This window comes from Antennarius striatus, chromosome 6 (assembly GCF_040054535.1).
Source record: "Antennarius striatus isolate MH-2024 chromosome 6, ASM4005453v1, whole genome shotgun sequence".
Lineage (NCBI taxonomy): Eukaryota > Metazoa > Chordata > Actinopteri > Lophiiformes > Antennariidae > Antennarius > Antennarius striatus.
The window spans coordinates 25,655,579-25,678,203 of record NC_090781.1 but is presented as its reverse complement, the minus strand read 5'-3'; the positions used below and the strand labels follow the sequence as shown (position 1 = coordinate 25,678,203).

At 46.7% G+C, this 22,625-nt stretch overlaps 4 protein-coding genes and 1 long non-coding RNA gene across 10 annotated transcripts in view; 3 read left to right on the top strand and 2 right to left on the bottom strand.

The window, feature by feature from the left end:
- The first annotated feature begins 278 nt into the window (after positions 1-278).
- Positions 279-4,410, top strand: sars2 (seryl-tRNA synthetase 2, mitochondrial). Of its 2 annotated transcripts, XM_068317282.1 has the most exons (16): positions 279-526; positions 599-694; positions 781-810; positions 1,722-1,862; positions 1,954-2,008; positions 2,099-2,162; positions 2,268-2,373; positions 2,479-2,526; positions 2,591-2,699; positions 2,774-2,819; positions 2,889-2,976; positions 3,232-3,344; positions 3,414-3,507; positions 3,577-3,669; positions 3,744-3,809; positions 4,081-4,410. In XM_068317282.1, the coding sequence occupies exons 1-16, from the start codon at positions 284-286 to the stop codon at positions 4,219-4,221; spliced, it is 1,533 nt and encodes a 510-aa protein (XP_068173383.1). In that variant the 5' UTR covers positions 279-283; the 3' UTR covers positions 4,222-4,410. The 2 variants fall into 2 exon arrangements, with proteins under 2 accessions (XP_068173383.1, XP_068173382.1); XM_068317281.1 differs by having other exon boundaries at positions 3,232-3,507.
- A 643-nt stretch (positions 4,411-5,053) lies between these two features.
- On the top strand, positions 5,054-8,265 carry LOC137596603 (golgin subfamily A member 6-like protein 24). Its single transcript, XM_068317273.1, has 6 exons — positions 5,054-5,440; positions 6,536-6,576; positions 6,686-6,755; positions 6,849-6,914; positions 7,056-8,017; positions 8,125-8,265. The coding sequence occupies exons 1-6, from the start codon at positions 5,395-5,397 to the stop codon at positions 8,191-8,193; spliced, it is 1,254 nt and encodes a 417-aa protein (XP_068173374.1). The 5' UTR covers positions 5,054-5,394; the 3' UTR covers positions 8,194-8,265.
- Positions 8,266-10,164: 1,899 nt separating this feature from the next.
- On the bottom strand, positions 10,165-15,821 carry LOC137596604 (inositol-tetrakisphosphate 1-kinase-like). The gene is made up of 11 exons (XM_068317274.1): positions 15,685-15,821; positions 15,318-15,554; positions 15,148-15,172; positions 12,498-12,620; positions 12,132-12,249; positions 11,950-12,051; positions 11,642-11,682; positions 11,389-11,554; positions 10,981-11,048; positions 10,493-10,655; positions 10,165-10,325 (listed from the first exon to the last, which is right to left on the bottom strand). The coding sequence occupies exons 2-11, from the start codon at positions 15,428-15,430 to the stop codon at positions 10,171-10,173; spliced, it is 1,074 nt and encodes a 357-aa protein (XP_068173375.1). The 5' UTR covers positions 15,431-15,554; positions 15,685-15,821; the 3' UTR covers positions 10,165-10,170.
- On the top strand, positions 12,312-19,732 carry psma6l (proteasome 20S subunit alpha 6, like). Of its 3 annotated transcripts, XM_068317275.1 has the most exons (9): positions 12,312-12,635; positions 14,979-15,236; positions 15,324-15,480; positions 15,632-15,780; positions 16,320-16,414; positions 18,096-18,177; positions 18,254-18,666; positions 18,783-18,877; positions 19,024-19,732. In XM_068317275.1, the coding sequence occupies exons 4-9, from the start codon at positions 15,705-15,707 to the stop codon at positions 19,079-19,081; spliced, it is 819 nt and encodes a 272-aa protein (XP_068173376.1). In that variant the 5' UTR covers positions 12,312-12,635; positions 14,979-15,236; positions 15,324-15,480; positions 15,632-15,704; the 3' UTR covers positions 19,082-19,732. The 3 variants fall into 3 exon arrangements, with proteins under 3 accessions (XP_068173376.1, XP_068173377.1, XP_068173378.1); XM_068317276.1 differs by lacking the exon at positions 12,312-12,635 and having other exon boundaries at positions 14,969-15,236; XM_068317277.1 differs by lacking the exons at positions 12,312-12,635; positions 14,979-15,236; positions 15,324-15,480 and having other exon boundaries at positions 15,579-15,780; positions 18,254-18,409; positions 18,488-18,666.
- A 109-nt stretch (positions 19,733-19,841) lies between these two features.
- Positions 19,842-22,625, bottom strand: part of LOC137596607 (uncharacterized) — a 6,993-nt gene continuing 4,209 nt past the window's right edge. For 2 of the 3 annotated variants that reach the window (XR_011035562.1, XR_011035560.1), the window contains 2 exons: positions 21,627-22,625; positions 19,842-20,509 (listed from right to left, as the gene is read on the bottom strand). The exon at positions 21,627-22,625 is cut by the window's right edge and continues 372 nt beyond it. This is a non-coding gene — a long non-coding RNA (uncharacterized lncRNA). The remainder of the gene's footprint in view (positions 20,510-21,626) is intronic. The other variant, XR_011035561.1, reaches the window with a different exon arrangement.

Sequence of the window (22,625 nt, the reverse complement as noted above, 5' to 3'; positions counted from 1 at the left end):
AATTTTATTGGTATTTTATTTATTTTTAATCACGAAAATATTACTTCCGCATTCATGCTGCATTCAGGGTGCGAAGGAACAATTCATTGTACTAAAACTCAAGAATTAAACACGATAATCATCACCCAAAATAAATAAATGTCAGTAAAATACGTATTTAGAGTTTATATAAGATTAATATACAATGTAAAATAAAGTTGAATAGCTTTCAGAGCTAAATTCAGACCCTGAATGAACGCAAGCTATTTCACTCTTCCTGCACTCCCTGAACGCACCGTCAAACATGGCGACCTACGTGTGGACGGTCGTGAGGGTCGGTAGCGCTGCTGTCTCGGTGATGAAACCGCTTCCGGGACGCTGTGTGAGGCAGATGAGTGTCCGGAGCCGCTTGTACGAACACGTCCGGGCGGGTTACAGCGACCGGCCCGAACTGGACATGAGTCCGGTGTGCGAGGACCCGGAGAGAGTCACGGAGAACCTCCAGAACCGGAAGGCGGACCTGCAGGGACACGACGTCCGGAGCATGGTGGGTCCTCCCGGGGGGGTCGTGCAGGAATGGTTCTGACGTGTTTGACGTGATTCTGGTGAATGTTCTCAGGTTCAGGTGTGGAGGGATCTGGAGGCAGTGAGGAAACACATCTCTGAGCTGGAGGAGCAGAAAAGTGGCGTCAGTAAGGCCGTCAAGGAGCTGGCGGTGAGGAGAAACATGTTACCATGGTGACGAGGATGTTTGCGTTGTATTTTGTTGTCAAGGTGACGTCAATAATCTCTTCCTCACAGATCAAGAACAACAATAAAGCCCACAAAACCGTGAGTTCTCTGTTGGTTTACATTTTTCATGTGGACGTAAAGTAGAACCTGGAGATACGAGTGAATCATGAAACCGTCTGAAGTAACCAAAACATTTTGATCTCTTCCAGCTCTGAAAAGAATCTCCTTCTTCTTCTCCTCTGGGCGTTTCCCTTCAGGGGTCTCCACAGCCAATCAGTGTCCTCCATCTAACCCTGTCTTCTCATCCTCTTCTCTCACACCAACTACCTTCATGTCCTCTTTCACTACATCCATAAACCTCCTCTTTGGTCTTCCTCTAGGCCTCCTGCCTGGCAGTTCAGAACTCAGCATCCTTCTACCAATATATTCACTATCTCTCCTCTGGACATGTCCAAACCATCTCAGTCTGGCCTCTCTGACTTTATCTCCAAAGCCTCTAACATGTGCTGTCCCTCTGATGTACTCATTCCTGATCCTATCCATCCTGGTCACTCCCAGAGAGAACCTCAGCATCTTCATCTCTGCTACCTCCAGCTCTGTCTCCTGTCTTTTCTTCAGGGACACTGTCTCTAGACCAAACAACATCGCTGGTCTCACCACAGTTTTGTACACCTTTCCTTTCATTTTAGCTGAAACTCTTCTATCACACATCACACCTGACACTTTCCTCCACCCGTTCCATCCTGCCTGGACACGCTTCTTCACCTCTAATCTGAAAAAAAATCTCCTAAATTATCCATCCGCCAAATCATGGAAAAGAACGAGATACAGTCTCAGCATGACTCATATTTCTGTTTTTCACTCGTATGTCGAACAAAAACAAGGACAGAGCGCTGACTTGTATCTCAGATAACTTGTATCTCGAGGTTCTACTCTATTGTTTTTGACTGATTTGCAGAGACTTCAGAGCGCTGTTTGTTGTTTGTTGTTTGTTGTTTGTTCTCCTCCAGCTCCCTGAGGTCACTCAGATCCTCCAGAGAGGTCGTGACCTTCGCCACCAGCTGAACGATCTGTACCTGCAGGAGAGCGAGTTGGAGGAGAAACACTACACACAGGCGCTCAGGCTGCCCAACACCACTCATCCTGACGTGGTGAGGACACACACACACACACACACACACACACACACACACACACACACACACACACAGTGACCGTTCTGAAGCTGCTCTTTCCCTCCAGCCGGTTGGAGACGAGAGCCGGGCGAGGCTGGTGGAGCTGGTGGGACAGAAGCCGGGTGAGTCATGTGATCGATAACCGATCAATAATCCTCAGTGAACACTTTACCTTCATGTTTTTCATGCGTTTCCTCCTCTTCTGTCTGCAGAGTTTGACTTTGAGCCCAGAGGACACGTGGAGCTGGGGGAGGAGCTGGGGATCATCAGGCAGAGGTACACCTCAGTGGATTAAAGCTGGGCTTAGCCTCTGCCCCCCCAGGAGGAAATTAATCCAGTAGAGGTAGAGATGTTAAAGTGTCACCCCCCTCCCCCCCACAGACATCTGGCTCACGTCTCGGGTCACAGGTCGTACTACCTCCGGGGAGCAGGAGCCCGACTACAGACCGCACTGCAGAACTTTGCTCTGGACAAACTGCAGCAGCTGGTAGGAATCAATCAATCCATCAATCAATCCATCAATCAATCCATCAGTCAATCCATCTGAGTCAGGGACCTGCACCTGTTCACACGTGTGCTTTGACTCCCTCAGGGCTTCGTTCCCCTGGTGGTCCCTGACCTGCTGAGGGGCGTGGTGTTTGTGAGTAGAATCACGTCAGTGTTATAACCCCCCCCTCCTGTCGTTGACGCTTCCTCTCCCCCAGGAGGGCTGTGGGATGCGACCTGATGCCCACCTGTCCCAGGTCTATTCCTTGGATCCGGACCGTTTTCCAGACCTCAACCTGGCGGGGACCGGAGAGGTGGGGGTCGCAGGTAAGACCCCGCTCGTCCCTCGTGTCCGTCCGAACCCCCCAGGTTTGAACCCGGTGCGTTCTTCTGCTCCTCAGGGTTCTTCATGGATCACGCTGTGAGCAGGAAAGACCTGCCTGTGAGGTGAGGAGAACCTTCACCTCTGGTTTGTGTTTATGTTCATGACCTTTGACCTGAGGGTTTGACCTGCAGGACCGTCTGCAGCAGCACCTGCTACCGGGCCGAGACCGACACCGGGAGGGAGACCTGGGGGCTCTACCGGGTCCATCACTTCACCAAGGTCCACCTACCCCGTCTGAGTCAGTGTGGTAAAGAACGAGATGCGGTCTCACTGATGTATCCATCCACTAACTAGCGGTGGTGTCCTGAAGCACGACTCGTACGTGGAGGTCCTGCTGCAGTTCGTTGACTGAGACCCCGTTAGCTGCTGGCTCTTATTAAACTGATTGCACGTGCTTGGAAATGTTACATTTGTATAAATAAGATCTTCCTGTTGTGTATGCATGCTAATTAGCATTGTGCTAACGGCGTGCAGGTGGAGATGTTTGGCGTGACGGCTAACGAGACGGGACAGGAGAGCGCTCAGCTGCTGGACGAGTTTGTGTCTCTGCAGAAGGAGATCTTCTCAGCGCTGGAGCTCCACTGCCGGTCGGTCGGTTTGAGTCCAGTCAGGTTCCGTGTGTCTGAGTCTGACCTGAGGTCGCCGTTTGTCCTCAGGGTGCTGGACATGCCGACGGAGGAACTGGGAGCTCCGGCGCACAGGAAGTACGACATCGAGGCGTGGATGCCTGGGAGGAACAGCTATGGAGAGGTTAGCCGTTAGCCACCGTTAGCTCGGGCTGGACTCCCATTCTAACGGTCTGTTTCTTCGTTTTTCCAGATTTCCAGTGGCTCTAACTGCACCGATTACCAGAGCAGACGCCTCAACATCCTGTACGAGCGAGACGACGGCAGCCTGACCTACGCCCACACGGTAGGACCGCCTTAACTAGAGCCCCTGATCCGAACTGCCCCCCGGGAGACACGCTCATCTGTTCAATTCCTCAGGTGAACGCCACGGCGTGCGCCATCCCCAGAACCATCATCGCCATCCTGGAGACGCACCAGACCAAAGTAAGACCCAATAGTTCAATAGTTAGGGTTTCATTTGGATTTCTTTTTGACCTGTGTGAAGTGTTGTTGTTAAAGTGCGCCCCCCTGTGGCTGATGCCTGTAAAACCTTTTTAATGAATTTAAAACTTCATAAATTCTGATGCGTTTCATGTTGTGTTGAATTAATTAAGTAGAAATATTTTGTTTTTCTAGTAGTGGAACATTTTCCTGAGAAAAAAATCCGTATTAGTGGGCTCAGTGTAGGGGGAATAAAAAATTATTTCCCCCCCAGGAGGGAACGGTTCGCGTCCCCAGAGCCCTGCAGCCCTATTTGGGACTGGAGACGATCGAGAAGCCAAAGTCGTCTCCACTGAGGTACATCGGTCCCAACCAGCGCTTCAAGCCAACCAGAGCCGCCCCCAGGACCACATGACCCAGACGCCCCGGGGGCAGATTCTAGGGGGTCTTCACCTCCACCGGGTCACGATCCTGTGGGATGGATCCGACGGGAACATCTCACTTTACTGCAGATGTAAATATGTCTTCACTACTTTGTTGTCATGGCGACGGGAGCTGATGCTGAGCTAATAAAGATGGTTTCTGCTCACAGCTTTGCTGACTGGACGTGTTTCTCCTCATTCATGAGAGGGACTAGTTTGAGTCTGACAGGGAAGGTGACGCACCGCCAGGTTCATGTAAAGTAGTCCCTCCAGATACAAGTTATCTGAGATGAGTCATCTCTGTCCACGTTTTTGTTTGACATGTGAGTAAAATCTGAGATTCAAGTCGTGCTTCAGGTCACCACCACTAGTTAGTGGATGGATACATCAGTGAGACCGGATCTCGTTCTTTACCACGTGCTGGTGGATGGATACATCAGTGAGACCGGATCTCGTTCTTTACCGCGTGCTGGTGGATGGATACAACATCAGTGAGACCGGATCTCGTTCTTTACCACGTGTTGGCGGATGGATACATCAGTGAGACCGGATCTCGTTGTGTTGGTGGAGTAAAGACGTAGCTCGTTTGTTCTTCTGACTTTTGTGTTTCTTTTTATTCTTTATCATCATTTATGTAACTTATATAATTAATTACACACAGGTAAAGTCTACATGTCTATTGGTTGATACAAATATTTCCCCCCATAGTCTAGGGGGGTTAGGGGCTTTTTTATAAGGCTGGAACAGATTAAAATGATTTTATTTTAAATGATTGACTTATGACTTCAGTCACTGATCGGATTAAACTCGTATCTCCAGGTTCTACTTACTACTAATTACCAATAAATAACCAGCGTTGACCTTGTAAATAAAAGCTGATATAAACCTTATTCGGTGGGCGTGGCTAATATTGGTCGTTAACAATAACTGATATCGATCAGTTCGAGTTCGACCTGAAAAACAATCGTCTTGTTCGAGGCTCCCATCCGACATGTGCACCTTAACAGGGTTTGGGCTCTGATCCAATCACCTGACAGCACACACACACACACACACACACACACACACACACACACACAGCTCCACCTCGCTCTGCGGGTGTGAACACGCTCCAGCTGGTTCTTTCCCGGTAGCCTCCGGTAGGAACGCGTCCCCCCCCCGGTCCGATGGGAGTCCTGGTCCCGGTGGTTCTGCTCTGGGCAGCGGTCGGAGGTGAGCTTCCGTCGGTGTCGGTTCTGCGGGCTGGAGCCGAACCGCGTCTCACGCACGGCCGTTCCGTTAGTCTCACCCGACATGGAACCAACCGCTCTAACCGTTCTAACCGCTCTAACCGCTCTAACCGTTCTAACGGTTAATCATAACGGACGCAGGCGCCGATTCGATCCTGACGGTTTTGGACTCAGAAGCTGAACAGAAGCGTCGTTACATAATTTGTCACCGCACCGACCGTCGTCAACGCGCCGCGCAGGTGAGCGGAAAGGCGCGGAACGGTGCACGTGTACCGGAGCTGCGTAAACGCGCAAACGCGCCACCCGCCGTGGAATAATTTCACGCGTTAAAATCAGTGTAAACCGTCGGTGTAGGGTTCGGGATGGAGGTGAGGCTACCTCCACGGACACGCGTGTAAACAGAGGGGAAATAACCGCAGTGGCGGTGCGGCGCGGTGGAGACGCGGTGCGGCGGAGACGCGGCGGAGGCGCGGCGCGGTGCGGCGATAACCTACATCCAGAAGAGACCGTTTGGGTTCCAGTTCTTCTGCCGCAGTGGATGAAGGCAGACCATCATCATCATCATCATCATCATCACATGGACGCGTGCAGGCCCGAGTCACGTGTCTGTGGGTTCAATTAGTCTGATTGATCCACAGATGTTAGATCCAACACGCGTCACGTGATCAGAACCAGCGTCTGACCTTTAACCCTTTCAGGAGTCATAGATTGGACCTTTTCCTCCCATGAAAACCTTTGTGTGTCAAACCAAACACACGTCTGTGTTTTCCTTTCAACAGATTTCTGGACTCAGCAGAAATCGTCCAAATTGAAGCTCATGTTTACGTTTTGGTGGTTCTGTTGGTTCTACAGTGTTTCAACAATCAGGGGGGGGTTGGTTTGAGGCCCTCATGCCTCTAAAGCCTCCTGACGGGTTAATCTGGACCAGGTGAACGTTCTTACCTTAATGAGGGGACGGCTCCGCCCACACGCGTGACGACCGGTTCATCCACACATTAAAGTCAATTACCCCCCCCCCCCCCCCACACACACACACACACACACTCACCCCCCCATCTCTTGTTGTTTTGCTCTTCAGTGGGAGGCCGACCAGTTTCCTCACCGCTCAACGACGCAAAGGTCAGAAAGTAGTTCCTGTCATTCAGAGGGATTTAAATATACAGCAGAACCTGTAGTGTGTGTGTGTGTGTGTGTGTGTGTGTGTGTGTGTGTGTGTGTGTGTGTTCAGGTTGAGTGTATCATCCAGGAGACGCTGAATGAAGATGGACCACAGCACGGATGTGGCGTGCAGCTAGCAGGTGATGCTAACCTTGTTGTTTGCTTCGACGCCGTGGAGGGACTACTTTCTTCTCGTGCTTTTATTTTGAAATAAACCCCTCTTCCTCCCACAGAGGAGCTGGAGGAGGCGCGGCGGCATCAGGACCTGCTCAGGGAGCTCCAGAAGCTGGCCGTCGAGGGTGAGAACGGACTCACGTCGACGCGTTTTGTTTGTCTTTTTAACTTCCTGTTTAGTTCGGGTTCAAGTCAGGATTAAATTAAGAGATTATCGCTGGTTTAGAGGAACTATTTCTTCTCAGACGTTCTGATGTGACTTGTAGAGAGAGAACGGGAGCAGGAGGAGGAGGAGCGGGAGGAGCAGGAATACAAGCTGAGCGACGACGAGGAGAAGGTGGTGAAGGAGGAGGAAGATGAGACCAGGAAAGAGGAAGAGGAAGATATCACCAAGCAGAAGATGATGGAGGAGCCTCGGATTGAGGACCGAGGGAGCGAGGTTGAGGAGGAGCGAGCCAAGGAGCTGGAGGAGCTGCTGGCGGAGGAGATCCACAAGAAAGGGGAGGAGGAGGAGAGGAACGACGAGGAGCTGAAGGAGCTCCTGAAGGAGCTGAAGAAGAAACGCTACGAGGCGGCGAAGGAGAGGAACAACCAGAAAGGCTCCGGAGAGGAGGAGAAGGAGGAGGAAGAAGAGGAGGAGGAGGTGGAGGAGAAGAAGGGAGAAACAAAGGAGGAGGTGGAGAACAAGAAGATGGAGGAGAGCAGGAAGAATGAAGCAGAGCTGATGGTGGAGAAGGAGAAGGTGGAGAAGGAGCTGAAGGAGCTCCTCAAGGAGAAGAATGGACCGGAGCAGGAGAAGGAGAGGAAGGAGAAAGAGGAGGAGCTGGAGGAGCTAGTGAGGAAGATGAAACGGGTGCAGGAGGAAGAGGAGGAGGTGCAGGGAGGGGTGGATGAAAGAAAAGAGGAAGAGAAGGTCGGAAAGAAAGAGGATGATGAAGAAAAGGAGCCCAAAGAGCAGCCGGAGAAGGAGGTGAAGAAGGTGGAGGAGGAGGAAGAGGAGGTGAGGAAGACGCAGCAGAAGAGGGTGATGGAGAAAGCGAGCGATGAAGCCACGCGACAGTTTGAGCGAGAGCGCTACAAAGACGAGGAGGAGGAGGAGGAGGACGGGGGTGAGGAAGAGCAGGACGGGTTCCTCAGAGAGGATGAGGAGGGACAGGAGGAAGAGGAGGAGGAAGGAGGCGAGGAAGAGGAGGAAGATGAGGACGAGGATGTTGAAGATGAAGGGGAGGTGAGTCAGTATGGATGTTTTATTGGAGTCATCTGTTGGTCCTGAGGTGAATCTCTTCTAAAAACACCGTAATGGAGCTGAACCCCTCTAATTGTCTCTGGTCACAGGAGCTGCTGGAGATCGAACAAGAGTTACGTAAAGTGGCCGCCGAGCTGAGGGAGCTCCGTCGAGGATGAGACACACACACACACACACACACACACACACACACACACACACACACACACACACACACCATCTCACAGCCTTCAGACGTGGATCAAAAACCGACGTCAGTAGAAACTAGAAGGAATTAGATCGTCTGGAAAAGAGTCTCAGCGTTTCCACCGAGAAGTGGAGGAAACGACGAGGCTCCTGTCGGGTATTTGAACGTTTTATTTCCATTTCCACGCAAATCGCTGTTTGTAGGTTAGATCAACGAGTTCACTTTGAAGAACCTCGAGATACGAGTTCCATCTGTTCCAGCCTGTAAAAAAACCCCCAAAGTCCTGAATTAAAGGAACGAGATCCGGTCTCACTGATGTCGTACCCATCCGTCAACACACGGTAAAGAATGAGATACGGTCTCACTGATGTCGTATCCATCCGCCAACACACGGTAAAGAACGAGATACGGTCTCACTGATGTTGTATCCATCCACCATCTAGCGGTGATTTCCTGAAACACGACTCGTATCTCAGATTTTTGCTCGTATGTCAAACAAAAACATGGCCAGAGCGACGACTCGTATCTCAAAGAGCCCGTCTGTCCAGCAGCTCGTATCTCCAGGTTCTATTTTATCCCTAACTGCCATGGACATGAATCGTTCTGCACTTCCATTCACACTATCGACTACAGATTGCCAATCGCACAAACACCAGGACGTTTGACGTGTGAACTTCCTCTCCGAGTGTAAAAACCACGACGGTTGATTCTTGGTAATCTGTGTATTTGAGTATATATTTTGTGCAATAACTGCTAACTATGTGTATTCCTGCTGTTCTGACTGTTAACGATATGCATTACTGACGTCTCTACGGAGGTAGTTTCCTCTTTGTTTCTTTGGTGATAGAGTAGAGACCAGGACGGAGTTTAATTTGGCTCATTACTGTTAAAACCAGACTGTTTGTGACGAACCGGGTGACACCAACACAACACACAGGAAGTAGGCGAGCGCTGGGATTCGACAGCATGTGGCGCGGGTGTGTGGCGAGGGGGCGTAAGGTACTTAGAGCTTACAAGGTCTAAAAGTGTCACTTCAGGTTCTCAGCCAGCTTTGCACTCTTATCTTAATAACAAGCCAAGGAGGAGGGGGGGGGACACTAAAGCCATTCCGCCATCTTTAGGGGACGATTACACCAATAAATGCTCGCTAGTGTTATAGTACGACTTTCACGGCTGTCATGTCATTGGTGTAAATATAAAATGTCACGTCTGTAAGCCAAGGTCATGGGAAACATGAAGCAACAGCACCCCCAAGAGGACAAAGGGTAGAACTGCACATTTGCAGAATCAACAGGGTTACCTTTGAGGCCCATTTACTGCAATAACGCGATAGAGACAACAGCACATGTGAACGCAATAATCAGATAACTAATAATTTAATGTATTTAAAATATATAATCCTTTTCTACACAGCTAATACATGTATGTACTTAATTACAGGCAAAGCAGCTGTAAACACACAACGGTAACACACACACACGATCCAAAGATGAGCTGTTTGTTTGTGGAAGAATATTTACACAAATGTTGTAGTTTCTTTTTTTTTTTTTCTATAGAAGAGCAAAAATATTTCCTCAATCTGTGTCTAACAAACCAGCAGGAAGTTGAAATGTCTGTTGGGGGTGACGAAAGGGAGCAAAGGTCATTTCAGACAACAGGGAGTTTAAAAAAAACTTACAAAAATATCATTTGTAATATTACTGGCCAATCAGAGTGCTGTATTTTGTGCCTGCTGTATCTTCTATGCTACCAGTCAATCAATAAACAGGAAGTGTAATAAAGCGTTACGTGTTTGTTTGTTTGTTTGTTTGTTAGACAAACAGGGGATGCAGTTGAGAAAATTATGGATAAATAACTTCATATAATTAAATTGAAGAGATTAAAACTAGAAACAATGACCAGTGACTATTTGAACCCTAAAAGCAGAGATGAATCCATCCTGAACGTCTCATAGAGCCTCTGATGCAGCAGCAGGGCGATCACCCGTCGCCGGCGGCGACCCGGGCGAGTCTCCGGCCCGCGGGCCGCCGGGTGTCAGCTTGTCCAACACCGACTTGATGTGGCTGAGCAGAGACGAGAAGAACTGGGGCACCCCCTCGTAGCCTGGGGGGCAGATTTGGTGTCATTTTTCAACTTACATCGTTTTTCAACTTACATCCTTTCAACTTACATCCTTTTTTAACTTGCATTGTTTTTCGACTTGCATCTCCTGGAACTAGTTAACGATTTAAGCTGAGGTTTACCTATAATTTCAGGTGTATATGGGGTACCTGGGAAGATGTTGATGTCGATGACGGTCAGGGTGTGAGTCTGGATGTTGATGATGACATCTACGCCAAACAGCGCCATGCCGAGCTGGAGGCGGAGCTCCTTGACCAGGGCGGCCACGGCCTCGGAGCTGGGAGGAGGCAGGCAGGGCATCTGCTCGTCCAGCTGGGACAGCAGGAACAGGAAGTTGGGTTTAGTGGGGATTTCAAATCAATATAGTGTCTCAGATTGAAATATTTACATGATACAAAATATAAAATGTCGTACAGGTGAACCTCGGCTTACGCCGTTTGGACTTTCGTTGGGTCTCCTGGAACTGATTAACACGTAAACCCAGGTAAACCTGTATTTTTTTTAAAATTCCTGATTTAATCAAATAATTTATGAAACATAGAGAAGAGAAATTCTTTTCTTGAAGCTTCTGAATGAGAAACATCTGAATGTCGGTGTGGATCTGTGCTGGTTTCTGATGCTACTTCCTGTCTCTTACTGCTGTGAGGTCAGAGCTGGACTCTGGTTTGGACACCTGGTGGCTGTTGAAGAAAATAGTTTCCCTGTCTGGAATTGGAGAGAAACCATAATGAGTACACGCTACATGCTACACGCTACACAACACTACACACTGTAGTGTGTAGATACGGGAAACACAAAGTAAAATACATGGAGAAAAGGAAGGACGAGGAAATGGAAGGAAAAATGAGACAAGAAAGGAAAGAGAAGACAAGAGGAGGGTAGTAATGTCACAGAGGGCAGTCATGGCAGGAAAAGAAAAAGTAAAGGTCTAAAAGGCGTGAAGAATGAATGAACACCAAAAAAGACATCACAGTAAAGGGAAGGAAGAATGAGACACCAAAGGGACAGAAGACAAGAGTAAAAGAGGGTATCAGGTGTGACGGACCACAGGGACCGGGGGGGAAGTTCTTGAGCGAAGGTCTCTCCACGCAGAAGAACCTGTCGCCAACGACGAAGACCTTGTGCAGGACGGCACCGTGGTTGACAAAGCTCTGGAGGACACAAGGAGGATGGACGTCCGCCAGACTGCCTGCACTGAAGATCAGAGACATCTGGACAGACGGACGGACAGACGGAGTCAACGATGCCAACTGTCAACAAGTCAACGTGACCCAACCAGTCTGGAGCAAAGCGCTCACCTCGTGGGAAAGGGAGCCGTGGGCAACTCTGGTCTTACAAACTGGAGTAAGAGAAAGACAAGAAAGGATTGGAGAGATCTGACACACTTGTTAAGGTCATTTTCAATAGAAAGAGGCAACAGGAAGTGAGGTCTAGGGTCAGGGGATGGAGCTTCTACCCCAACTCCTGATGGATTGGAGGTTGAGCACATTTCTAAGAACAAAGAGGTCGTTCCTTAGAAGTGAAGTAAACTTGAATAACTCTTGAAAGTAGAAGAAACGAGGATTCAGAGTAAGGAAGTGGAAGCAGATGGAGGGACTGAACCGACTGAGAGGAAAGCTGAGGCCCTGGGTCTTCAGGGACGGCTGGATGGACGACAGATCTCCGGCGTTGTGGATCTCCAGAAACGGGGGGCTGCAGATACGCCAGTCTGTGGGACACAAGAGGAAAACCAGGTGTAGTGTTGACATCAAGGACAGCCAATGACGGGACGGTGAAGCTGAGGTTCACCTCGGAGAGAGTTGTGCAGCTTGGTCATGATCCGATAGGAGGCGAAGCGGTCCAGGAGCTGAGTCATGGCAGGCAGAGGGTCCAGAAGAACCGTGTGAGGGTGAGCAGACAGGTAGCTCTGGAGAAAGAACACGATCAAGATGACTGACATGGATGAGAATACCCACAGGGAGTCCTCAACCTACCAACAACCGACTAACGAACATTCAGAGATACAAACAAAGACGATTCAGCCTTTCTGACTATCGTCTTGCAGTTCCCCTGTCTGCCACAACCCCATGGGGGCAGCACCAACACTCCCCTCCCCTCCAGATCATAACCCTAATCCAATCCAGTCCAACCCAACTTTATTTGTTAAGCACCTACCTCAAAGTTACTGAGGAGCTGCTGTGATTGGCTGTCATGCTCCGCCTCCACGATGACATCAGACAGCTTGTGAACGATGATGTCGAAGGGCCCCTGGGGCCCCAGCGGCTGAGTGAGGTCGATCTGACGGGGGGAAAGGTAAGAAGAGAAGCCTTTATTGTCCCACAGCGGGGAAATTTGTGAAAAAGAATGGCTTAAAAGTATTTGACATCTGTCAGTCCACCAATCAGGAGCTTCATAACAAAACTGTCGTGGGTTTCTAAGATCTACAGAAACATGGAAACATGTTTGTTAGCCTCTACGCTAAAACCTTTAGCATTGACGATGTAGGTCTCAGGTAAAGCAGGGGGTAAATGTGTTTTAAGTCAACCTTTATTGCATCAAAGACCAGTTGACCGTCAGACAGACCCACAGACCGACTGACCCACGGTACCGGTACCGGTCCACGACCTGGTTGGGGACCAGTTTTACGTCAATCTGGGATCTTGTAGTGTCAGTAGATCAGTTTTATAACAATGCTCTTCTTCAGCTGCTCCAGCTTTATAATAATTGGCTGTGAAGCTCCAGAACTCTACAGACTGGATGCTTCACCATACTTTTGTGCCACTGAATCCTTAAATCAGGGGTGTCAACCTCATTTTCACTGAGGGCCACATCAGCATAACGGCTGTCCTCAAAGGGCCAGATGTAACTAATAAATGTAACTAAATGTAACTCAGTGTAATGTAACTAAATGTAACTACTCCTTAATGTAACTAATAAATGTAACTAAATGTAACTCAGTGTAATGTAACTAAATGTAACTACTCCTTAATGTAACTAATAAATGTAACTAAATGTAACTCAGTGTAATGTAACTAAATGTAACTACTCCTTAATGTAACTAATAAATGTAACTAAATGTAACTCAGTGTAATGTAACTAAATGTAACTAAATGTAACTACTCCTTAATGTAACTAATAAATGTAACTAAATGTAACTCAGTGTAATGTAACTAAATGTAACTACTCCTTAATGTAACTAATAAATGTAACTAAATGTAACTCAGTGTAATGTAACTAAATGTAACTACTCCTTAATGTAACTAATAAATGTAACTAAATGTAACTCAGTGTAATGTAACTAAATGTAACTAAATGTAACTACTCCTTAATGTAACTAATAAATGTAACTAAATGTAACTCAGTGTAATGTAACTAAATGTAACTACTCCTTAATGTAACTAATAAATGTAACTAAATGTAACTCAGTGTAATGTAACTAAATGTAACTACTCCTTAATGTAACTAATAAATGTAACTAAATGTAACTCAGTGTAATGTAACTAAATGTAACTACTCCTTAATGTAACTAATAAATGTAACTAAATGTAACTCAGTGTAATGTAACTAAATGTAACTAAATGTAACTACTCCTTAATGTAACTAATAAATGTAACTAAATGTAACTCAGTGTAATGTAACTAAATGTAACTACTCCTTAATGTAACTAATAAATGTAACTAAATGTAACTCAGTGTAATGTAACTAAATGTAACTAAATGTAACTACTCCTTAATGTAACTAATAAATGTAACTAAATGTAACTCAGTGTAATGTAACTAAATGTAACTACTCCTTAATGTAACTAATAAATGTAACTAAATGTAACTCAGTGTAATGTAACTAAATGTAACTACTCCTTAATGTAACTAATAAATGTAACTAAATGTAACTCAGTGTAATGTAACTAAATGTAACTACTCCTTAATGTAACTAATAAATGTAACTAAATGTAACTCAGTGTAATGTAACTAAATGTAACTAAATGTAACTACTCCTTAATGTAACTAATAAATGTAACTAAATGTAACTCAGTGTAATGTAACTAAATGTAACTACTCCTTAATGTAACTAATAAATGTAACTAAATGTAACTCAGTGTAATGTAACTAAATGTAACTACTCCTTAATGTAACTAATAAATGTAACTAAATGTAACTCAGTGTAATGTAACTAAATGTAACTACTCCTTAATGTTAAATAACTGAATTTCTGACTGATTCTAGTTCCAAACATTACAGTTAGACAGAAAAAACATGTTTGTTTGTTTCTCTGTTCTAACATAAATCCTTTTCATTTGTCAGGTTATTAAACCCACAGAACTCCATCAATCAAGGATCAAACTATCAATCAATAAAGAAAAATAACATCAGACACAAGTTAGGACATTAACTTTGTTCACTACGTTTAGTCAGAGTTAAAATGGACTGAGCTACTGCATTGTGGGAAATGTAGTTTTTGCTGAAAGCATACTTTTGACCTATTTATTTTTAGGCATTCTGACCTTTTTATGCTCTCGCGGGCCATATGAAATGATGTGGAGGGCCACATTTGGCCCCCGGGCCTTAAGTTTGACACATATGCCCTAGATGAATTTATTGCCACCAGATGATATTGTTCCTATGTTCTGCGTCACCGTTCACACTCTGAACCCTACAGGTCCTGCTGGTGGCTGCAGGTGTCTCTGACATGGATAGCTGAAGTCGTGGACATCTGCACATGACACGCGTGTGTCCGTGAGGAAACTACCAGTACAGCTGAACGTGTAGAACAGTAACACGCTACGTGTGCAGAGATGATGTGTGATAAAGACGCGTTAGAGCCGTACCTCCACCACCTCCACTCCAGAGCCCCTGCAGGGAATCAGAAATGTTAGCAGTCTAATCAAATGTCATTATGACGTCTTACTGCATGGGGGTAGGTGTTATTATAATAATTATCATAAATGTTCTCTCTGATGGGACCCCACTTCCTAAGGAAATAAAATACTCGACTTACGCACAGAACTCCACGAAGGCGTCCAGATTCATCCTCCGGCGCTTCTTGTCGCTGACACAGAAGCCGACTCTTCGTCCTGACATCTGACCGACTGATGAAGACTGACTCTCCATCCCTCCCCCCTCGGGAGTGATGCTGACGAGCCTGGCGAGCTCTATCACAGGTGAGAGGGGAGGGGCCGGACCCAAAAAAACACGTGACTTCCTGATGGCTCCCGTCCAATCAGGAGTGAGCTGACTGGAATAGAAGGGAAAGAGAAAGTAAAAGTTTTCAGCTCGTTTCCTGATTCTGTCGACGCTGTTTTATGTTCACAGACAGAAGAGACGTTTTCTACCGTCGGGGATTCGAACCAGCAGGTAACGCTCACCTGAGGTCACGTGGTCAGAGATGTCGCGCGGCTCCAACGCGGGTTTTGACCGACACATCACCATCTTCTCCCCGGAGGGCCGCCTCTATCAAGTCGGTAAGACACGGTCGAGCCCCGGGGGAGTCCGTCATGACAGCCACCAGGTTTAGTTTACAGGGGAGCCGACGCTGATTGGTCCAGAGCATCTGGACTCAGCCAATCAGAGCGGTTCTTGGTGGAAGTGTAGTAATATGGCGTTTATTAAATAACTAACATGAAGTCTGTGTCTGAAATATTCAATAATTCAGTTTAGAAAGTCTGAAATAAATATTTGTAAAGTTATTTGTGTTTTGATTCAGTGAAAAAAGAATAATGTGTTGTACAGACAAATATTAAAATGAAAAATTGAACTTGAATTGCTTTTGGATTAAATAATATTGATTTCTTTTAATTTCATTATTTTATTACTTGAAAATAATATATGAACATTTTTTAAAAATGCATAACTAAGATTTTTCATGAATCTTTAGCATGAAATGTGTATTTATTCAATGGGCTATGGCTGATCGTGTGTGTGTGTGTGTGTGTGTGTGTGTGTGTGTGTGTGTGTGTGTGTGTTTGTGTGTGTGTGTGTGTGTGTGTGTGTGTGTGTGCAGAATATGCTTTCAAAGCCATCTCCCTCAGTGGGCTGACGTCTGTGGGCGTCAGGGGGACGGACAGCGCTGTGGTGGTCACACAAAAGAAAATACCTGTAAGACACACACACACACACACACACACACACACACACACACACACACACACACACACACACACACACACACACACACACACAGGTGTGATGATCACATTTCAAGCGAACAGGGAAGCCTCTTTGGAGTCTTGACTCCAGCTTTTTACGGATTGGCCGGTTGCATGTGAAAATGCTGCTGTAAACATGTTTACATGTTAACATGTTAACATGTTAACATGTTAACATGTAAACATGTTAACATGTAAACATGTAAACATGTTAACATGTTAACATGTTTACATGTTTACATGTATGTACTCGTCATCAACCCACAGACAGCTTTCACATCATCCGGAGGGAGATGGAATCTGTAGTTTCATTTGTTCAGCTTCCTTTAAAGTCAGTGAAAAATAATAAATACAGTAGAACCCCGAGATACGAGATGTTTGAGATACGAGATGTTTGAGATACGAGATGTTTGAGATACGAGATGTTTGAGATGCGAGATGTTTGAGATGCGAGATGTTTGAGATACGAGATGTTTGAGATACGAGCTGTTTGAGATGCGAGCTGTTTGAGATACGAGATGTTTGAGATACGAGCTGTTTGAGATGCGAGCTGTTTGAGATACGAGATGTTTGAGATACGAGATGTTTGTGATACGAGATGTTTGAGATACGAGATGTTTGAGATACGAGATGTTTGAGATACGAGATGTTTGTGATACGAGATGTTTGAGATACGAGATGTTTGAGATACGAGATGTTTGAGATACGAGATGTTTGAGATACGAGATGTTTGTGATACGAGATGTTTGAGATACGAGCTGTTTGAGATACGAGATGTTTGAGATGCGAGATGTTTGAGATGCGAGATGTTTGAGATACGAGATGTTTGAGATACGAGCTGTTTGAGATGCGAGCTGTTTGAGATACGAGATGCGAGATGTTTGAGATGCGAGATGTTTGAGATACGAGATGTTTGAGATACGAGATGTTTGAGATACGAGATGTTTGAGATTAGAGCTGTTTGAGATACGAGCTGTTTGAGATGCGAGCTGTTTGAGATTAGAGCTGTTTGAGATACGAGCGTCTGTCTTGTTCCAGTTCCAGTTCTCCCTCCTGGGTTCTCTCCCACTCAGTCCACTCATTCCTGTCACCTGTGTCTCTGCAGCACCTGTTCCCCATCTCCAATCAGGCTCCACCTACTTAAACTCAGCTCAGACCTCAGGTCAGGTCCAGACTGTAGACTGGTCCTGCCCTACAGGGTTCTGGGACCTGTTTGTCCACCTCTGTCTGAACTCGTGTGTTCTCCTGACTTTTGTGTTTCTTTTCATTCTTTATCATGGTTGACGTAACGTACATCATTAGTTGTTCACAGGTAAAGTCTGTGTCTATTGGTTGATACAAATGGGGGGGGTTTCCCATAATTTAGTGGGTTTGGGGGGTTTGTGGGTTTTTTCAAGCCTTCTAACGGATTAAAATGATTTCAGTTATTTTAGTGATTAAATGCTGAGTTACGAGTTCAGTCACAGAACGGATTCAACGTGTATCTCCAGGTTTTACTTTGTATTTGTCATCATAGATCTAACGAATCAGCATCAACGGCCTGATGACATCATTGTTACGCTTCAGATTTGATGTTTGACCTTTTTTTAGTTCCGTCTTTCACGTTGAGGTTTATTTAATCCTGACTTCAGGACAAGCTGCTGGACTCGTCCACCGTCACCAACCTGTTCAAACTGACCCCCCGTATCGGCTGTGTGATGACGGGACAGAGCGGTGTGTATGCACACACACACACATACACACACACACACCTGCTCCACCTGTTGCTCATTAACCCTCTCCTCCCCAGCGGACAGCCGTTCTCAGGTCCATCGAGCTCGCGTGGAGGCGGCGGAGTGGAGGTATAAGTTCGGTTATGACATCACGGCGGACGCGTTGTGTCGCCGGCTGGCCGACATCTCCCAGGTCTACACCCAGAACGCCGAGATGAGGCCCCTGGGCTGCTGTGAGCCCCCACCCCCACCGACCCTCACGCCTCTCCCTCATCCCGATGATGATGATGATGCTTCCTCTGTTCCTGCAGGTATGATCCTGGTGGCCATGGACCCCCAGCAGGGCCCCGCCCTCTATAAATGTGACCCGGCGGGCTACTACTGCGGCTTCAGGGCCACCGCCGTGGGGCCCAAGCAGACGGAGGCCAGCAGCTTCCTGGAGAAGAAGCTGAAGAAGAAGCCCGAGCTGTCGGAGGACGGGGCGGTGCAGGTAGACGGGGGGGTGTGTGTGCAGGTAGACGGGGGGCGGTGCAGGTAGACGGGGGCGGTTAACACGTGTTAATATGTTTCAACCAATCAGCTCTCAGCTTTATTCCCCTCCCCCAGCTGGCTGTCTCCTGTCTGTCCTCCGTCCTCAACATGGACTTCAAGGCGGGCGACCTGGAGGTGGGCGTCGTCAGTAGGGAACACCCCAAGTTCAGGTGACGTCACTCTAGTTGGGTTTCCCTGATCCGTTTAATTTAATAATGATGGAAGTTTAACATTTAATATTTGAATTCTGGTGTTCTATCCGTCTAATGTTCCACTTCTGTTCTCTCTGGTTCCTCCGGCTCCCCTCCTCCTGCAGGACGCTGACGGAGGACGAGGTAGAAGCTCACCTGGTCGCCATCGCAGAGAGAGAATAAAGGGTTTTTTCACATCGGAGACTTTAATTCGTCAATATTTTTATCCTGTGTCCATTTTTAAGGTTTCCATTTTCTTGTAAAATGTTAAGTTTTATATTTTGGGCGTATGTCAGAACTCCTGTAATGTTTTGATGCGTGTGTAATGCTAAACTTGTCATCACCACTCTGGAGACGTTGTCATGAAATAATCCATCAGCTCCTTTATAACAAGCGCCAGTCAAGTTAAAGTAATAAAACTAAGTGAGGAAGACTAGAAGCTTGGTTTTTATTTGATTCAAACTAAATGTGGACTTTTATCACTAAAGTAGATGGTTCAGTGCTGGTCCAACTTTGTCCCTGTTGGACAGCAGGTGGCGCCATCGAGGTGATGAAAACACTGGATCCGCGTCTCCCTCCAGTATAAACTGGTTTAGTAACTTTAGGAATGAGTTGATTTGAGTTACTGATGTTCACACCAACATAATTCTGATTGTGGTCGGAAGTGGAATGAGGAAGTTTATTCTATCAGCAGCATGAATGTTTTAAGGACGCACTTCTCCTTTCGACCACAGGGGGTCAGTGTTGCTCGTGCTTCTTATAATCCAGTGTTTGTGTGTCTCTATTTGGAGACGTGTGTGTGTGTGTGTGTGTGTGTGTGTGTGTGTGTGTGTCCGTCCACACAGCAACACAACGGTATTATAAATACAAAAATATCCTCAGCTGCTCATCGCTTGTTGTTGAAACTTAAATAATAGACCCACAAACTTCAGACAAGGCAAAATAATGCTGTTTGTACTTTATTAAAGATATGAAGACAACAGTAAAGGAATATGTTGTGTACAGGTTCAACTCTGCTTACGTTGTTTGGCGTTACGTCTCAATTCCACATCAGTTTTCAAAAAAGAAAATTACATAATTTTCCTCCACTTTACGTCCGTCACAAATATTGGAATCGTTAAATCACGAGTAAACCATTAAAAGCACATAATATGTTAATGTACAATAAATCAGAATAAAACATTATTACCCTGTCGCAAAATGATGTAAGATCAGGTTTACCTGTATTTATAGATTGAATACCTGTACAGGATCAACAGGTGATGAACTGCTGATCAATGGTATCAGATATCTGTACTAACATGACCAATACCAGCCTTACCTGCAGGAACTTTGGTGAAGCATCATGGGAGAAACGGTCACCTGGCAAAACATGATGACAAACGTAGACCGTTGCAGGAGCTTGGTGACATCATCATGTAGAGATGCAGGTCGTCGTGGTGTGGTTTGAGGTGATCGATACAGACTGATCACAATATGGAAGCATAACATTACGTCTAACAACTGGTTCCACAGCCGGCTGGGGGGGTCAGAGGTGTGTTAATACTGAGAGACGACACTCAGGCCGGGCGTGTCTTCACGTGTGTGTGTGGTGGTTCTCCATCCTCCTGTCTGGTGAACACAAGAAGAACCGGGGTTAGAACCAACATCCATCCAGGATGGAGGGGAACACGACTCCCTGTCCGACCAGAGGCCTGAGCCCCAATCAGTGGAGTGTGTTGTGTGTTCTCATGTACAGCATGTTCTGTATGGGGTTGGACCGGCTCCTGGTTGCTATAGCGACCGCATCTGAGAGCTTTGGTCCGATGTGACACACCTCCCTCCTCATCCTCACCCTCCTGGAATAGCATCCTTAGCCTTCCTGTTTCCACTCCTTCACCTCCTCCCCCCTCCGTCCTGCTCCTACCCCCCCCTCCGTCCTGCTCCTACCGCCCCCCCCACCCTGATCTGAAACGCTGACCCTGGTGCCTCCTGGTACCGGCTCTGGCTGCATGGACACGGTGCAATGGGTAGCCAGGGTGTGTGTGTGTGTGTGTGTGTGTGTGTGTGTGTGTGTGTGTGTGTGTGTGTGTGTGTGTGTGTGTGTGTGTGTGTGTGTGTGTGTGTGTGTGTGTGTGTGTGTGTGTGTGTGTGTGTGTGTGTGTGTTGGGTCACGGCGTGGGGATTAGGTGTGTGTGAGTGATTGAGGGTGACAGCGGCCCTAGCATTAGGGGCCCTGTGGCAGATTTGGTCGTCCTGTTTTAGACACACTAATCTGGATTTACCAGCAGCAGTGTGTCAGCAGTGATGCAGCCAGCCTGGACCTCCAACAGAACACACACACACACACACACACACACACACACACACACACACACACACACACACACACACACACACACACACACAGACACACGCAGGCACCAGGACACACATGTAGACACCTGTCACCTCTGACCTTACCTGTCTACCAGCCCAAGTGTGTTTTTCCTACTTTTGCTTTTTGTGTTTCCAACAGAACTGAATTCCTTTGTTAAAATAAAACTCTAGTTATGAAGGAAATCCATCAGTTCATGGCGAACAAACAGTTTACGTCGAAGTTTAACAGCTGCGAAATGTTTCACAGTGAAAACGTAACACACTGGTGAAACGTTCTGAAAATAGTACAACTTTAAAGGAATGATCCAGAACCCCTAAATTATAAAAAACAAAACAACGTTGTTATCAACCATTGGACATGCAGACATACCTGTATCTCCTTCTCCTCTGGGCTTTCACCTTCAGGGTCTCCACAGCCAATCAGTGTCCTCCATCTAACCCTGTCTTCTCATCCTCTTCTCTCACACCAACTACCTTCATGTCCTCTTTCACTACATCCATAAACCTCCTCTTTGGTCTTCCTCTAGGCCTCCTGCCTGGCAGTTCAGAACTCAGCATCCTTCTACCAATATATTCACTATCTCTCCTCTGGACATGTCCAAACCATCTCAGTCTGGCCTCTCTGACTTTATCTCCAGAACCTCTAACATGTGCTGTCCCTCTGATGTACTCATTCCTGATCCTATCCATTCTGGTCACTCCCAGAGAGAACCTCAGCATCTTCATCTCTGCTACCTCCAGCTCTGTCTCCTGTCTTTTCCTCAGTGACACTGTCTCTAGACCAAACAACATCGCTGGTCTCACCACAGTTTTGTACACCTTTCCTTTCATTTTAGCTGAAACTCTTCTATCACACATCACACCTGACACTTTCCTCCACCCGTTCCATCCTGCCTGGACACGCTTCTTCACCTCTTTTCCACACTCTCCATTGCTCTGGACTGTTGACCCTAAGTACTTAAAATCCTCCACCTTCTTGATCTCTTCTCCCTGTAACCTCACTCTTCCACTTGGGTCCCTCTCATTCACACACATGTACTCTGTCTTACTGCGGCTAACCTTCATTCCTCTCCTTTCCAGGACAAACCTCCACCTCTCTAGCTTCTCCTCCACCTGTTCCCTGCTCTCACTGCAGATCACAATGTCATCTGCAGCTCCCTCTGGCCTTCTCTGTACTTCTCTATCAACATCCTCAAAGCAAATACTGCATCTGTAGTACTCCTGTTTTGGCATGAAACCATACTGCTGCTCACAAATGTTCACTTCTGCCCTTAGTCTAGCTTCCACTACTCTCTCCCATAACTTCATTGTATGGCTCATCAGCTTTATTCCTCTGTAGTTGCCACAACTCTGCACGTCTCCCTTGTTC